General features: G+C 37.4%; 1 protein-coding gene across 1 annotated transcript; it reads right to left on the bottom strand.

Moving 5' to 3' along the window:
* Positions 1–438: 438 nt before the first annotated feature.
* Positions 439–3479, bottom strand: LOC125830134 (peptidyl-tRNA hydrolase, mitochondrial-like). The gene is made up of 8 exons (XM_049509336.1): positions 3126–3479; positions 2958–3042; positions 2146–2213; positions 2007–2057; positions 1864–1937; positions 937–995; positions 788–864; positions 439–706 (listed from the first exon to the last, which is right to left on the bottom strand). Exons 1-8 carry the CDS (start codon positions 3441–3443, stop codon positions 599–601), a joined length of 840 nt encoding a protein of 279 aa, XP_049365293.1. The 5' UTR covers positions 3444–3479; the 3' UTR covers positions 439–598.
* Between the last annotated feature and the right edge of the window lie 13332 nt (positions 3480–16811).

Genomic DNA, 16811 nt, shown 5'->3' with positions numbered 1-16811 from the left:
TCATAAGAATATAAAGTCTTTCCAAGAGAACTTCCCATGTCTCGAGAATTTTTCCACAAATGCTAGCATTTATTGTCTAAGCATTCCACATGGCAAAAAGATGTGTCAAGTGACAGCTACAAATTATTAGAACCAAAAGCATGGGTAAGTTCATACGAAAATTGATTCGTTCTGGAATGTTCAATTGGTTACATGTGAGATCCGCACGCACAAAATAAATGCTATTCCTATTGTACCAAGTAGACAAATACAAAGTACGTAATTACATATTACGTTTATGAAAATAATTGAAATGTTAATCATCTATTTGTCTTCTTGTACAAAGAGTGCAAATTCATTATAAGTACTTACAACAAACTAATGCAAGTTCAAAATTACAGTGGCAAAGGGGACCACCCAAAGAATAAAATAAAATAAAATAAGTAGAAAACTCTATGAAAAGATCATTAACAAAAATGTTTTAACATGATTTTATGGCGCCATACTAAAGTATTTTAGTATACAAACTATATTTCTGTATCCTGACAAGCCATAATCGGTTGGGGGACCTTTCTCCCATCAATCACCAAACTCTGGAAAAATGAATGAATTCCCTAACCTAAACTGTCAAGGGTTTGGAACTATTCACAAATGTGGCACTTTTGTCGAAGCCCTCGAGCACTAGAATTCTCATTGCTTCCAAACCATTCTGTAGTGTAAAGTCCAACTGCATTTTTTTTTAAAAAAGCATCATCAATATGGGGTTGTGCTCCTGAAGTTACTTAGAATAATAAGAAAAAGCAAGTACCTCTTCACGTTCTTGTCGATTAAATGTGCGAAGAACAAAACTTGCCGGATCCATTTTCCCTGGAGGCCTCCCAATGCCTAAAGAAAATATCAAGTTTTGAAACTATAATAACATACATAAATAAAGTACTTAAAGATCTGAGGAAATACCTATTCGCAAACGGGGAAAATCACGGTTCCCTTTAAGATGGTTCATAATGCTTCTCATCCTTTACAACATAAAACAGGAGATTACTCATGAGTCATGCCAGTATTCATGAAACAGAGAGTGCAGAAATATATCTAATCTAAGAGTATTGTACAAACAAATTCTTCAGATCACCAGGTTTTCCTATTTCATTTTTCACCTTTTTTGGTTCATGGTCCTTGTTCTAAATCTTTCCAGATAGTCTTAATAGTATCCCCTCAATTTTTTTATATATTCACTTAATTCGCTAGGGAGAGAAACTCACATGTATCTAGAGCTTCATAATCCATGTATCACAAGCCCCAAAGCTCTTGTCTAGTGGTTGAGAACGTAATGCATGATGTGTGGATTAGGCACATGTCACGGGTTCGAACTGCACACCACTAGCTCTAGGGGAATTCACATTTATCAGTAAGAGAAAAATCATATGTTTGATTCTTTCACTTAGAGCCAGGAGACAAACAGTCAACAAGCAGTTTTGAGTCCAGCTCAAAGGTGATAATTTGAGTGTGAAGACTTATGGTAAATTTGCCGTCCACAAAACTCTTGCCTACCAAGTAAATGTGTAAAACAACGAGGAATTGAGGATGAAAGCCAAAAACTAGCAAAACTCAACTATTAGATCAATAGACCTGCTTGACTTGTGCAACTATGCAAATTCATGAATCCGTCATTACGTCTTCTACACACTTTGATAATCAACCACAAGCAGTTTATGAGGAGTGAACTTGCTTCTAAATCTTCAATCAATTACAATCTACATTATTCAAGCATTAAATACCCAAGCTAATAGCAGAAACTAAAATCTGGAATTGACTTCAGAATCATTAAGCATGTGAATCGTGATGAAGGTTCTAAGATAAAGGAAACTTTCTAAAAATAAAGATTACCCATTGTGTCCTCCATGACCACCTTTTGGCAATAACCGCAACTTTGCAAAAGGCAAATCTAAGTCGTCAAAAACCTGCAGTTATAAAGTTTTACTTAGAAGTTGTTACAAAGATAAGATCTATGCTCAACTGTCATAGCTTACCACAAGAACTTGCTTCAGTGGAATCTTATAATATGAAACGATTGCCCCAACCTGTGAAATAGTGTAAATATCAATTTTATGTTACTTGGTGGATGGAAGTTACAAGAGATATAGGTCATGCTAAGATGAGTGAACTTACAGACTCACCACTTGCATTCATGAATGTCTGAGGCTTAGCAAGCATAATTGGAACATCTCCAATGAAACCTAGATAGCAAAAGAACCCAACAAACATGAAAAAGATCCTAAAAACTAAAGAGCACATTTGAACGACTGAGTTATTTATCGGACTTGTTCCTTCTTTCCAGGTCCATATTTGAAAAAGTTTGGTTAAATAATCTACCCTATTAACATAGCATGTCAATGCAGCTCGCCAAAAAATAGCCAAATATCAGCATTAAAGGTATAATGTTTAATGAGAAAGAAGATCTCAATGCAACACGGCAAGCCTGCTAGCTTCAATAATTAGCTAAGTTAAATGGAGTAACCGACAAGGGTGTGTGTAAATTCTTTTGCTAATTTAAGTGCATTTTGAAGAATGTAGAGGAAGCACCTACATAATTGGATCGAATACAGCAAATGAACTGCCCATGTAACAAAGGATATCATCAACAAACGGATTACTATCATTATTACTAATTTGATAACCAATAAATCTGAGCCCCGGTGGACACAATTTGCAACTCGGTGAAAAATCACCTCCCCCGACCCTTCTACACTTATATACCAGGCTTGGCCGCTTAGGTTTGAACCCCCAAGGTGGACCTAACCCCACATATCACGGGCTGTGCTCTTACCACTAGACCAATGTTTGCGAATATTATAACTTAATCAGCAAACAGCTACAAATTATTAGAACCAAAAACAGACTAGTAAATGCAATAATGTTAGACAAGATCACTATATAACAAGATAGAAGGATAACTCTTGAATCAAGGAAAAAAAAAGTACCTTTTCCAAATTGAGCTTTGAAGGAAACACTGCCCATTGATATTCCTTCAGCATCAGCTATAGTATCTATCATCTCAAAACCCACCTGCCAAATCAAATAATCAACTCATTACATACATAAAAAATCATTAGGAATATCTAACACAGAAGAAAATTAAGAGAACGCACGTTGTGACGGGTGCCAGCGTATCGTTTCCCAGGGTTACCAAGGCCAACGATGAGCCACGGCTGTGGCTTTGGTTTCGGTTTCCCCGGCTGAGGCGCGGATATTGCCGGTGTGTCTGGTGGGGAGGTTGAGGTAATCATTGAACAAGATATTTGGTGCAAAGAGCCGGTCGCGGCGGTGTTGCTCATCCAACCCCTCCGATACGATGATGAATTTAGGGTTTTGGCCACGGAGGAGGAGGAGGAGAAAAGGCAGCGGCCGCGGCGGCAGAGGACCGTCGCCGATGATGCAGTGCTAGAAATTACACATGCTAGTTTCATTGTGCTTACTATATGTTAAAGGGAGTTGGTGGAAACTGAATTTAGAACAGAAACGGATTGGTTGAATTGGAATTGCAACACCATGGCGGCCAACGACGACGTTTTGTGTTTTCTAAAAAGAAAAAAAGACAATGTATTAAAAAAATAGATGGAAAAGAATAAAAGATGTCCTTAAACTTTTTGAATTTTTGAAATTTAACAAAAATGCTCTCGATTAATGATTTTGTTTAGAAATGTTTCTTTTGTTAATTGGTTGTCAAAAAAATGTTCCTATTATTAACATCATTGATATTTTTTAACCTAATAAAAATTAGGAAAAATCACCCAGGCATAATATTACAGCCTTTAGATGTATTTTTTTTTTTATAGAGGAACTTCCACATATAGCCACTAAAAAATAGTCTAATTACTCTCCATAATTATATTTTGATAATTACAATTCGTAGCTACATGTTATAGGGAGGAGAGAGGAGAGCGAGACTGGGAGAGAGTTGAGATAGGCGAGCGAAAGAGGGCAAAGAGTGGGAGAGAGGTGAATTGTATATGTATATCGGTTAGATAATTGTATATTATACATATGTATTTGTATATATGGCAAACGAGATTGGAAGAGGGAGAAGAGAGGCGAGCGAGATTAGGAGAGGGAGGAGAGAGGCGAGCGAGACTGGGAGAGGGAGGAGAGAGGAGAGCGAGACTGGGAGAGGGAGGAGAGAGGCGAGCGAGATTAGGAGAGAGAGGAGAGAGGTGAGCGAGATTAGGAGAGGGAGGAGAGAGGTGAGCGAGATTAGGAGAGGGAGGAGAGAGGCGAGCGAGAGAGGGCAGAGAGTGGGAGAGAGGTGAATTGTATATGTATATAGGTTAGATAATTGTATATTATACATATGCATTTGTATATATGGCAAGCGAGATTGGGAGAAGGAGGAGAGAGGCGAGCGATAGAGGGCAGAGAGGTGAATTGTATATGTATATTGGTTAGATAATTGTATATTATACATATGTATTTGCATATTCTGGCGAATTATACATATACAAACATGACTAATTATACAAACTCGAAGTCAGCCCATGTAATTATTGTATAATGTTAGTCGCGAGTGGTAATTATAGCAAACTATAGCTATGATGAGTAATTAAGTAGGTTAAGTTTGCCTAACCACGTAATTTTCCCTTTTTTATATTACTACTTATAATATTATAATTATAAGTATTAACATACTAGTTTTGATCTATAATTTAATTTATTTTATTTTATTAATTAGTTATTATGTTTATAATTACATTATAATTAATAAGTAAGAGAAAAAAAATTAATATTAGAGAATCAATTGTAATTATCTATTACACCTTTTTAGGGATTTTTTCAATTTTCACACGGCAACCCCCCACCCCACCACTTTCCTCTTTTACCGACATGCAAACCCCACACCCACCCCCACGTTCCTCTTTTACAGAGAAGTAACTTTTTCTCTCTCACCATCTTCAACATTTGTCTTCTTCATTCAAAAAAATCGGCAGAATTCTTCCACATGTATATGATTCAATGATGAGAGGAGCTCTACACACGAAAAAGGGGAGAAAGCAATTGATGAACTTGCCACAATAATACCATTGTTTTTAGCTAGCACATAATTTTATGGTAAAAGGCTGGACCTCTATTCGAATAAACTATCTGCATATGTTAACAAGCCGCAATTTGACCCTCTCAAAGTTGTATTTATAAAGAATGTGCCTTAACAAGATTCAAGCTCAAAGTATATATTCTATCTTATTGTGTTTTGTTCATAATAAGTAAATCACTTTCTTTCTCAAATTTTTTTCTTCAATGTTATTTCAGCGATTATGGATTGTAATCATGTCTCTTTGTTGAATATATTAGCAATGGAGTTTTTGATATGAGTCTCATTATGTCACGACCCGAGCCTACACCCTGGATGTGGCCGGCACTTGGGAACCATTGCTGGTCCCCAAGCAAACCCTCATCCTGGCAGACTACAAGCGGAAGACTAACTCAAGCATACAAAGCTTAAAAACTGAATAAAAATTCATGAAACTCAATTACAAAGCTTTAACTCAAATGAAAAACTCTGAATAAAAATAAATTACTCAACTCGCCATAAAATAGGCAACTTAAGTCTTTAAACATTTAACAAAATAAATGAATAGACTTCTGAAACTCTACTGTCTATCGATAAAGCCTCTAAATGACAAAGATGAAAGTCGGGACAAGACCCACAACATTCTAACAACTGATATAACTGAAAGTAAAAGTGGAACCCTCCGAAAGCAAGGAGGATCACCATAGCTAACTCGAACTTCATGTGGTATCAACGAAGCTCCTGTTGATGACCTGAATACCTGTATCTGCATCATGAAACGATGCATGACAAATGGCTCAGTACGTGGAATGTACGAGCATGTAAGGGGAATTCTAAAGCATAACATGTCACGACCCGAGTCTACACCCTGGACGTGGCCGGGACTCAAGAACCATTGCTGGTCCCTCAGTGAACCCTCATCCTGGCTGACTACAAGCGGAAGACTAACTTAAGCATGCAAAAGCTTAAAACTGAATAAAATTCAATAAACTCAACTTCAAAAACGTTAACTCAAATGAACAACATAGAATAAAAATAATAAATTCAACTCGCCATAAAATAGGCAACTTAAGTCTTTAAAACATCTAATAAAATAAATGAATAATACAGACTTCTCAACTATACTGACTATCTATGAAGCCTCTAACTGATAAAAATGGAAGTTGGGACAAGACCCACGACATCCTGACTAAATTGAAAAGTAAATGAAATCCTCCGGAAACAAGGAGGCTCACCATAACAAACTCGAACTTCCGGATGTATCAACGAAGCTCCTGTTGATGATCCTGAATACATGTGTCTGCATCATGAGAAGATGCAGGCCAAATGGCTCAGTACATGGAATGTACGAGCATGTAAGAGGAATTCTAAAACATAAACATAAGCTTGAAAAGAATCTGAAAGGAAATTGAAGAACTTACCTCGCTCAACTCAACTCAACATAACTGAACTCATTTCAATATAAAGCAGTTTTAAAACAAGTGCAATATAAAGAAAAACTGTTTAAAAAATGATGTCAACTCTGGACGTATGCAAAGATACACTAAACTCTGAAATGTATGTAAAAAAATACAAACAAATGTGTATATAAGAATATAAATAACTTATGTGAGAGTTTCTCTAATCGACAACCATCACTTAAGAGCTATAGTGATGATACAATGATCTTTCTCACGCTGCCAGCGCATCCTATACCTTGCCACATGTATAAGACCTGAACTACTAAGTGGATCCACTAGTCTATGCGAAAAAGATTCATCTAAAAAGTATGACCCTTTTCTACCCATGATGGCTACATGGTTTATGGGGGCTGTGGGTTCTCTGAACGCTCCTCCATATCGGTGCTCAATACTGCTCCCAAAATATGATAATAGATCTTTATGTTTAAAAACATACTTCTTCTGTGATTTGAGATTAGTGCTCAAAAACTTAGCTCTAAGGCTATCTTGGAAATCAAAGTTTCGTCTCTTGCTTTATTGTGAAAGCATTTACTCTTTAACTGAAAACTAGCCCAAAGTCTCTTTACTGAAAAACTAGATTAAAGTCTCTTTACTGAAACACTAGCTCAAAGACTCTTTTGAAAATCTCAGTTTTCCGTTCTTATTTAAATGTGAAAACATTTTAAACTCTTTTGGGAATACATAGTCCCCATATACTTTTGAAGAAATGAACTTCAACTTTACTCTTTACTGAACTAAAAACTTAAGTCTTTAAACAAAGTTAAAACACTTGTAAAAGACTTCTTAAAATATGGTTCATGCCGAATTATGGACGTGAACGACTCGATGCAAGGTTTTCAATAACCACAGATAGATCTCAATACTTGGAACTCAAGAAATTCACTAATACTACTCATTTCAAGAATGCTCAACTCAGAGGGTTCATGCAGAATTATGAGCATGGACTATTCAACTCAAGGACTCAAATATACTTCTCATCTCAAGATTTTTGTTTTGTCACAACTTTGGAATTGGAATCCACATGCTAGATGCGAGGCTTCTTGTCGAGGCACAACTTTTATTCCACGGTTGTACCATACAAAATTTCTTTTCTAAAAAAAATCTCTTTCTTTTTTTTCCCCAACGACAAAGGAACTTACGGGCGGGGCATTTTCACTCCCGATACTCTTCCTCTGTCACCTCTATCTCCAAATCAACGGTTTATAATGTTCACACGGAATTATGGGCATGAACAACTCAACTCATGGACTTCATGGGTAATAGGTAATAGTTCCATGATTAGGAATATAATCTCGGAAAGGTTAGGAACTCGATACTCAAGACTTAGAACTTGAAGATACTACTTCTTCCAAAGATTGATGGAGTTCTAGCGGAAGTTATGGGAATGAACGACTTGACTCAAGGGTCAAAATATAAATACGAAACTCAGGTATACGACTCTTCTCAATCTCATACTTACTTCTCAAAACTTAGCTCAAATCAATAGTTTATCTCAAGGATTCACAATTGAATTCAAAGGCTTTCTTGAACTCTACTCTTAACTCTCTTTTGAATGTGAATTATGAATTCAAGAGCTATGCTTCATGGTATGAAAGATCTTGTAATGATAAGGTAGACTCATGAATACATTTTCCTCACTCGTACTCACTTGCTCGAGTCTTGAAACAAGTTATTAGAAATTGTAGAAGACTCCTCAAAAGGACTTAAAGGACTTTTAACTCTACCTTGAACTTGAATTATGGATTCAAGGTTGTGATTTGTGATATGTAAGATCTCATGATGTTTATGATTGATTTTAGATAGCTAAAAATGAGAAAAGATAAAAAATTCACAACTAGGAAGCTAGTCCACGATGCAGAGACGCATTAAAATAATTGGTCGTGAAATAACTGTTGAGGCAGAGAGGTCCGTGACCCCTCCGCGATGCGAAGACAACTTTATGAAATAGGGAGGCAGGTCCGCGACGTGGAGGCAAGTGCCTGATTTTCCCGACTTTTCTCATCTTCGTTTTCTAACCCAAATCGCCTAAATTCGATTCTTTTGCTCAACTTTTCTTTAGATTCAAATAACCATCACATGTACACAAGAATCTAAATCAAAACTACTCTATAAATCGAAACAATAATCTCAAGAACTCCTAAATCTCAGCCCAATTCAAGAATGAAAGCAAATTCAAGAACACATATCAATAACATCAGATTTTTAACTTTTTAGAACGAACTTAACACTGAAATTTACATGATTGACGTGTGGGTGAACAAACCCAACATTATGGAAGCTTACATACCTGAAAGAACTATCTTCTTGAAGAATTTGAATGAAAATCTTTAAAGGTGAACCCTAGCCTTAGCTTTTCTTGAATTTCTTGAGCGTAGAATCTTTGAAGTGGATGAGAGGGTATTTGATTTGTGAAAACTGATTTTCTATTTGTTTAGGGCAATTTAGATGACCTCCTAGGGGTTTCTAGGACTAAAATACCCTTAAAGAAATAATTAAAACGAGCTGGGAGTCGGAATAATTTTTCACCGTGCAGTGAGGTCCGCATTAGATCCGTAACGCGGAGCCATCGCGGAGCTGCTGCCAGGTTTGTGCGTCGTTAGTAAATCAGTCATAACTTTTTACTTAGAACTCGGAATTCAGCAAACTCGGTGGAATTAGAAAGAGGACTCGAAGGGCTTTAATTTTCTATCTTGTAGCTCACCTAACTCATCCTGTACTAGTAGTTATGGTCGTTTGAATTTGACCCAAAACTTAAGAATAACTGGGAATGACTTGAATGAACTCTCTTTAGTTCTTCTTGGAACTCAAGGTGCTACATCTAGTGACCTTCATACTCAAGAAATTTTAATTTTTTTGCAAAAATCTCACTCACTACGAAGAACAGTTCGAGTCTTAGCTCAAAAATTTCTGGGGTGTTACAATATCTCCCCCTTGGGATCATTCGTCCTCGAATAACGACTGGACTGGGTAGAGAATGGGGTTACTATTACTAAGGTCTGAGTCTAATGGTATGCTCTTACTATTTTCAAGCTTAACCCATATCCTTAAGTTTGGATTATATACTTCTCAATAGGGAATCTCATCTCAAACTATTACTCTCTACCAACGTATTGGGCTCATATCAAGAACCACCAAATATTTAACAACACAACATTCAAGCTTAGTACTCTAACAACTCCATGGACTCCTACTAATCAGCTTCTTAAGAAATTATCAACACTTGACTTGATTTCTCATCTTAGCATCTCCCCCTCAGTTTTAAAGTTAACACTTGAAATCTATTGAATCTATTCCACATTAACAACTCAATTATGCTATCTAGGCACACATGGAAAAGCATGACTTAATTGGAACCTCATCTGGTAACATACCATCACGACACACCTCTTAATGCTCTTGTTAATCTTGTGACTTAGCCACACTTCACTGCCCTTATCTAAATGTTAGGGTCTCTCTTGAACCACTCATATCTATTGCAGCTAATAGTCTCAATTCCTCACCTACTCTATGTCAAGTCTTTTCGATTAAATCTCAAGACTAATATCATCACCCTAATGTTGCCATTCTTTTTATCATGACACTCATCCCGAATTCAAGCTTAATATTTATGACTAAACCCAAATATCAATATGATTGCTCGCTTACTATACTAACTTACAACTACTGGATACAAATTCAGAAACACTTGTCCACTAGGACCTTATGACAAATAGCCAACCCTCACTTCTTAGTATTCATACTTACAATATACTATCACATTTCATTTCACAACTTGAATACTATTCACTCATTCACTATATATTAATTCCTAATTAGTTCTATAACACTTTGAATATAATGAGCTCTCTCTTAAAATCATAAGCCTAGCTTAGATCTATCACCTCATGAATACTCCTGCTCTTCTATTCAACACTTACACTTGGTCATTACTAACACAATGACACATCATCACCAACTCCTTTTTAGCCACAACACGCTCTACCTCATATGATGGAATCTTCACAACTCATCACTTCTTAGTCTACCCATAAGGGAAAACTCCTCATTACTAACTTACTAGGTACATGACTATAGTAACATAGCTTATCACAACACCATCTCCCTTACTTAGATTACTAAACCTCTACATACTTTCCTCTAACTCTGGGCTCTTTCACTGCTCCTGCTCATGATCTCATAACTCCTGTTACCCTTCAGGGTGAAAATACTACCCTAGCTCTAAACATACTTCCTCAAAAGGATCTCAGTTGAACCAAGGCTTAAGGAAAAGAGTCCAACTCGCTTTTAGCTCAAACGCACAATTTATATGAATATGAGTGCATTACTCTGAAACTAAACACTTAACTTACTCTTGGACTTCTCTAAAGCCCGTCTGGAGTCTCATGACTTCCTCAAAACTCTTTCTAAGAATAACTCATCGACAAAGAATTGACTCTGCCTTTCAACCACCTCTAGTATGATGGGTAGTCGAATGAATGCTGAGAAACACATGAGTTAGAATAAGTCTCTATGACATAGCTCTATTGCACGATTAAAAGTATGAAAGAATGGAAACTTTTCTTAAATGTTTGTAGTCCCTTGTTTATAGAAGTGAGGCACTCACAACCATAAACAAGATCCTACTGACACAGCTTCATAGGCACCCTAGGACACTTAAACTCTGTGCTTTGATACCAAGTTTGTCACGACCTGAGTGTACACCCTAGACGTGGCCGACACTCAAGAACCATTGTTGATCCCCCATCGAACCTTCATCTTGGTTGACTACAAGCGGAAGACTAACTTAAGTATGCAAAAGCTTAAAACTGAATAAAATTCAATAAACTCAACTTAAAAAACTTTAACTCAAATGAACAACTTAGAATAAAAATAATATATTCAACTCGCCATAAAATAGGCAACTTAAGTCTTTAAAACATTTAGTAAAATAAATGAATAATACATACTTCTCAACTATACTGACTATCTATGAATCCTCTAACTGATAAAGATGGAAGTCGAGACAAAACCCACGACATCCGGACTAAACTGAAAAGTAAATGAAATCCTCCGGAAATAAGGAGGCTCATCATAGCTAACTCGAATTTCTGGATGTATCAACGAAGCTCCTGTTAATGATCCTGAACACATGTGTTTGGATCATGATAAGATGCAGGCCAAATGGCTCAGTACGTGGAATGTACGAGTGTCACGACCCGATTTCTCGAGTTATGATGGCCCCTACTATACCCTACCAGTAGGTAAGCCAACCCGCAACCCAAAGCATCAAGCAAAGAGCGTAAAGGCAGAAACTAGAGAAAACAATAATCTAAACAAGGGCGACAAGGCAAAAACAAACCAAAATAAATATATACAGAAATCCCTCCCAGAACTTGGAAGTCACTAGTACAGAGCTATCTAATAAAGAGTACAAGTCCCAAAAGTGAACCACAACAAAGCGTGTTTCAAAGGCAACAAGACTAGCTAAAACAAAAGAAAGAGACAAGACAAACCCAAAACGCCAAGTGCTTGCCCTCGTCTCCGAATCACAGTTGCAAAAAAAGGCTGGAACTAATCACCGCTGGTAACTGGTACTGGGACCTGCATCACGAAGTAGATGTAGAGCATAACATGAGTACCAAAACAACAGGTACTCAGTAGGCATCATAGATCGACTGAGCAAAAAGGGTAAAAACAATAAGAAAGGATAGAATCTACACACAGAGAGGTCAAAGCAGATATGAAAAGAAAGCACACGAGCATACCAGAAACAAACTAAGTGCAACTAAACTAAACCTAACTAGACCCCATAAGCCCAAAAGGTACACTCGTGCTCAAGTTTAAGTAAAACCTGAACGAACCCCCATAAGCTCGACAGGTACACAAAAAAGCTAAGTCTACTGAGAAAGAAAAAAACCGGGCACCTAGCCCAAAGTAACTAAGATAATCCATCAGACTCCACCCAGCCAGCAGTGCACTCCCAACCCAGCTAGAAAGAGTGACCCTAGGGGGCACCCAACCAAACAGTCCACTCCTAGCCCAGCTAGAAAGAGGGACCCGTGAGTGAGGTAGATATCGCGAGTCGTCTTACCAGGCAGTCAGCTCCCAGCCTAGCTAGAAAGAGCGACTTAGGGACACCCAGCCAACAACACACTCCCAGCCCAGCTAGAAAGAGAGGCCCGGGGGTGATCGCCGATATCACTGAGTCTACCCAGCCAGTGATACGCTCCCAGCCCAGCTAGAAAGAACGACCCCGGGCGTGATGGTATCTCCAATAGGATCTAATCCAACAACAACCACCGTGGAACGCCGTCCACTCTAAGAAATTATAGAAAATGCTCCAAGCCTATACTATCACAATTCCACACCTTTAGTGATGCACTAAACCTTCGAGAACGGGTCGGAACTAGAGGGAGAAGATACAGAAGTGCATCAAGCAGCGATAACGCCTAATCTAAGGCTCAACTATCAGACTCAAGTCTGCTACTCCAGTCTACAAGGAGCTAAGTTATTCGAACGACGTCGGCAGAAAGTCAAGACTATCTAACCCACACTAGTCATAAGTCTAAGGCAATGCTAGCCTAACCTAGACTAAGGACATCATGCTTACGGTTAAGGATGAACAAGGCATACAACACATAGCATACAAGCATACAATAACATTTAGCACATAAGCATGCAACTCTACTAAACTGGTTAACATAATACTACACCCGAAATATGGCCAATCGATCCTAACATAAGATATCTAATTGAAGTAAAGTAGGAAACTGGTACCCACCCCCCAATTCACTCCAAATGACATGCTTTTACACAATTAAGCTCAATCTAAAATAAAGGAAGCCGTAGCCTACCTTAAGGCCGACCACGCACGCTCCAAATCACTTTACCAGAGCTTTTTCTTCCGAACAACCTTTGAATGCTGTCACTCTATCAAATATAAGATCACAACATTAGTACAGTCGTTTAGACACCAAAATCACAACAAACGGAGACAAGTCAATGTTGGAGTCAAAACAGGAATCGTGGGACCCGCACTGAACTATCCGTATTTGACTCCGTCAAGAGACCCTAAAAAGTACCCCAAACTTGTGTTCCAAAATGGAACACAATTCGAGGCTCAAAACACAGCAAAAACCAACAAGCAAGAAAACCACACTTTAATCAACTTAAAAGAAAACAATAGCAGTCTAAACTCGGAATTAACGAGAATTCAAAAGTTCCTAGCACTCCTTGAACACTCTACAGCGTAGCCACGATAATTCCCAACACGTGAAACTTCGAATCACCTAAAACCGAGCTAAAATGAAAGAGATATGACCAAAACAAGAATGCCAAAAATAAAGGCTCGAAAAAGGGTACACCAGTCAGATTTATCGCGAAATTACCTCAAACTACGTGTATCCAACAATTTCCAAACACTCTACAGCGAAGCCACCAAAAATACAAAAATCCCGCACTTTGAATCGCCTAATTCGGTTAAGAGATGAGAGAGTTATGAGGGTTTTAAGTTTTGAAAATGGTTGTTGATAAATCTGCATTTATAGCAGATTTTTCTACAATAACTTTCCAAAAACTTAAAACTCCGACGGGGTACTCCGATCTCATTCGGAACCCTGTGCACGCAAACAAGATATGCAACCATACCAAATTCGATATTCCAGTCTCAATGGCACTGTCAAAATTTCCATACGAGGCTATCTTGATAAAAAGTGGATCCTCCGACGGGGTACTCCGATCTCAGAAAAATATCAAAAACCTCGGGACACAAAAGAAGGGTCAATCTAGACCAAACTCGACATTCCGAAGCTAACCGCACTAACAGAATTCTCATCCGAATGTTGACTAAAGTCAAACTTAGGCTTAAACTTAAAGTTAAAATGCCTGATCGCACCGACTCACACTGAAAACCTCGGGAGTCATGCCGACCATGCTATTAGGCTAGAATGACCCTTCCGGAGCTGATGGAATCGTCATAATTGGATTCTGATGTCATTTTATTGAACCTTTGGTTGAAAAATAATCGTTCAAGGTTCATAAGCTCTAAAAACACTAAAACTCGCACAAAAATCAAACGAACAACCAGGTGACGAACTGTCAGTCCGAGCAAGTCATAAATGACTTGGGGTCGCTACCAAAATGCTCTAAACGACACACCCAAGGCAAAACACAGAAATGACCAGGAGGGTTATTACAACGAGCATGTAAGAGGAATTCTAAAGCATAAACATAAGATTGAAAAGAATCTGAAAGGAAACTGAAGAACTTACCTTGCTCAACTCAACTCAACATAACTGAACTCATTTCAGTATAAATGAGTTTTAAAACAAGTGCAATATAAAGAAAAGCTGTTTAAAACATGATGTTTACTCTAGGCGTATGCAAAGATACACTAAAACTATGAAATGTATGTAAAAAAATACAAACAACTGTGTATATAAGAATATAAATAACTTATGTGAGAGTTTCTCTAACCGACAACCATCACTTAAGAGCTATAGTGATGATACAATGATCTTTCTCATGCTGCCAGCGCATCCTATACCTTGCCACATGTATAAGACTTGAACTACTAAGTGGATCCACTAGTCTATGCGAAAAAGATTCATCTAAAAAGTATGACCCTTTTCTAGCCATGATGGCTACATGGTTTATGGGGGCTGTGGGTTCTCTGAACGCTCCTCCATATGGGTGCTCAATACTACTCCCAAAATATGATAATAGATCTTTATGTTTAAAAACATACTTCTTCTGTGATTTGAGATTAGTGCTCAAAAACATAGCTCTAAGGCTATCTTGGAAATCAAAGTTTCGTCTCTTGCTTTATTGTGAAAGCATTTACTCTTTAACTGAAAACTAGCCCAAAGTCTCTTTACTGAAAAACTAGATCAAAGTCTCTTTACTGAAACACTAGCTCAAAGGCTCTTTTGAAAATCTCAGTTTTCCGTTCTTATTTAAATGTGAAAACATTTTAAACTCTTTTGGAAATACATAGTCCCCATATATTTTTGAACAAATGACTTCAACTTTACTCTTTACTGAACTCAAAACTTAAGTCTTCAAACAAAGTTAAAACACTTGTAAGAGACTTCTTATAATATGGTTCATGTAGAGTTATGGACGTGAACGACTCGATGCAAGGTTTTTAATAACCATAGATAGATTTTAATACTTGGAACTCAAGAACTTCACTAATACTACTCATTTCAAGAATGCTCAACTGAGAGGGTTCATACGGAATTATGAGCATGAACTACTCAACTCAAGGACTCAAATATATTTCTCATCTCAAGACTGTTTGACATATAATGTTCATGCGGAATTATGGACATGAACAACTCAACTCATGGACTTCATGGGTAATAGGTAATAGTTCCATGATTAGGATTATATTCCCGAAAGGGTTAGGAACTCGATACTCAAGAGTTAGAACTTGAAGATACTACTTCTTTCAAAGATACTAAACTGATGGAGTTCATGCAGAAGTTATGGGCATGAACAACTTGACTCAAGGGTCAAAATATCAATAAGGAACTCAGGTATACGAATCTTTTCATTCTTATACTTACTTCTCAAAACTTAGTTCAAATCAAAAGTTGATCTCTCTTGAATGTGAATTATGAATTCAAGAGTTATGCTTCATGGTATGAAGGATCTTGTAATGATAAGGTAGACTCATGAATACATTCTCCTCACTCGTACTCACTTTCTTGAGTCTTGAAATAAGTTATTAGAAATTGTAGAAGACTCCTCAAAAGGACTTAAAGGACTTTCTTAGAATGTTCGAAAAAATTCTCAAAAACTTAACTCTTAACTCTACCTTGAACTTGAATTATGGATTCAAAATGTTATTTGTGATAGGAAAGATCTCATGATGTTTAGGATTGATTTTAGATAGCTAAACATGAGAAAAGATAAAAAAATTCACTGCTTGGAAGCTAGTCCACGATACGGAGACGCATTCAATTAATTGGTCGCGAAACAACTTTTGAGGCAGAGAGGTCCGCGACCCCTCCTTGACGCGAAGACAACTTTATGAAATGGGGAGGCAGGTCCGCGACGTGGAGCCAAGTGCCAGATTTTCCCGACTTTTCTCTTATTCGTTTCCTAACCCCAAATCGCCTAAATTCGATTCTTTTGCTCAACTTTTCTTTAGATTCAGATAACCATCACATGTACACAAGAATCTAACTCAAAACTACTCTATAAATCGAAATAATAATCTCAAGAACTCCTAAATCTCAGCCCAATTCAAGAATGAAAGCAAATTCGAGAACACATATCAATAACATCAGATTTTCAACTTTCTAGAATGAACTTAACGATGAAATTTA

The sequence above is a fragment of the Solanum verrucosum genome, unplaced genomic scaffold (genome assembly GCF_900185275.1).
Source record: "Solanum verrucosum unplaced genomic scaffold, falcon-dt-bn FXZP01000024.1, whole genome shotgun sequence".
In the NCBI taxonomy this organism is placed as follows: Eukaryota; Viridiplantae; Streptophyta; class Magnoliopsida; order Solanales; family Solanaceae; genus Solanum; species Solanum verrucosum.
This window is presented reverse-complemented; position numbering and strand designations above follow the sequence as displayed.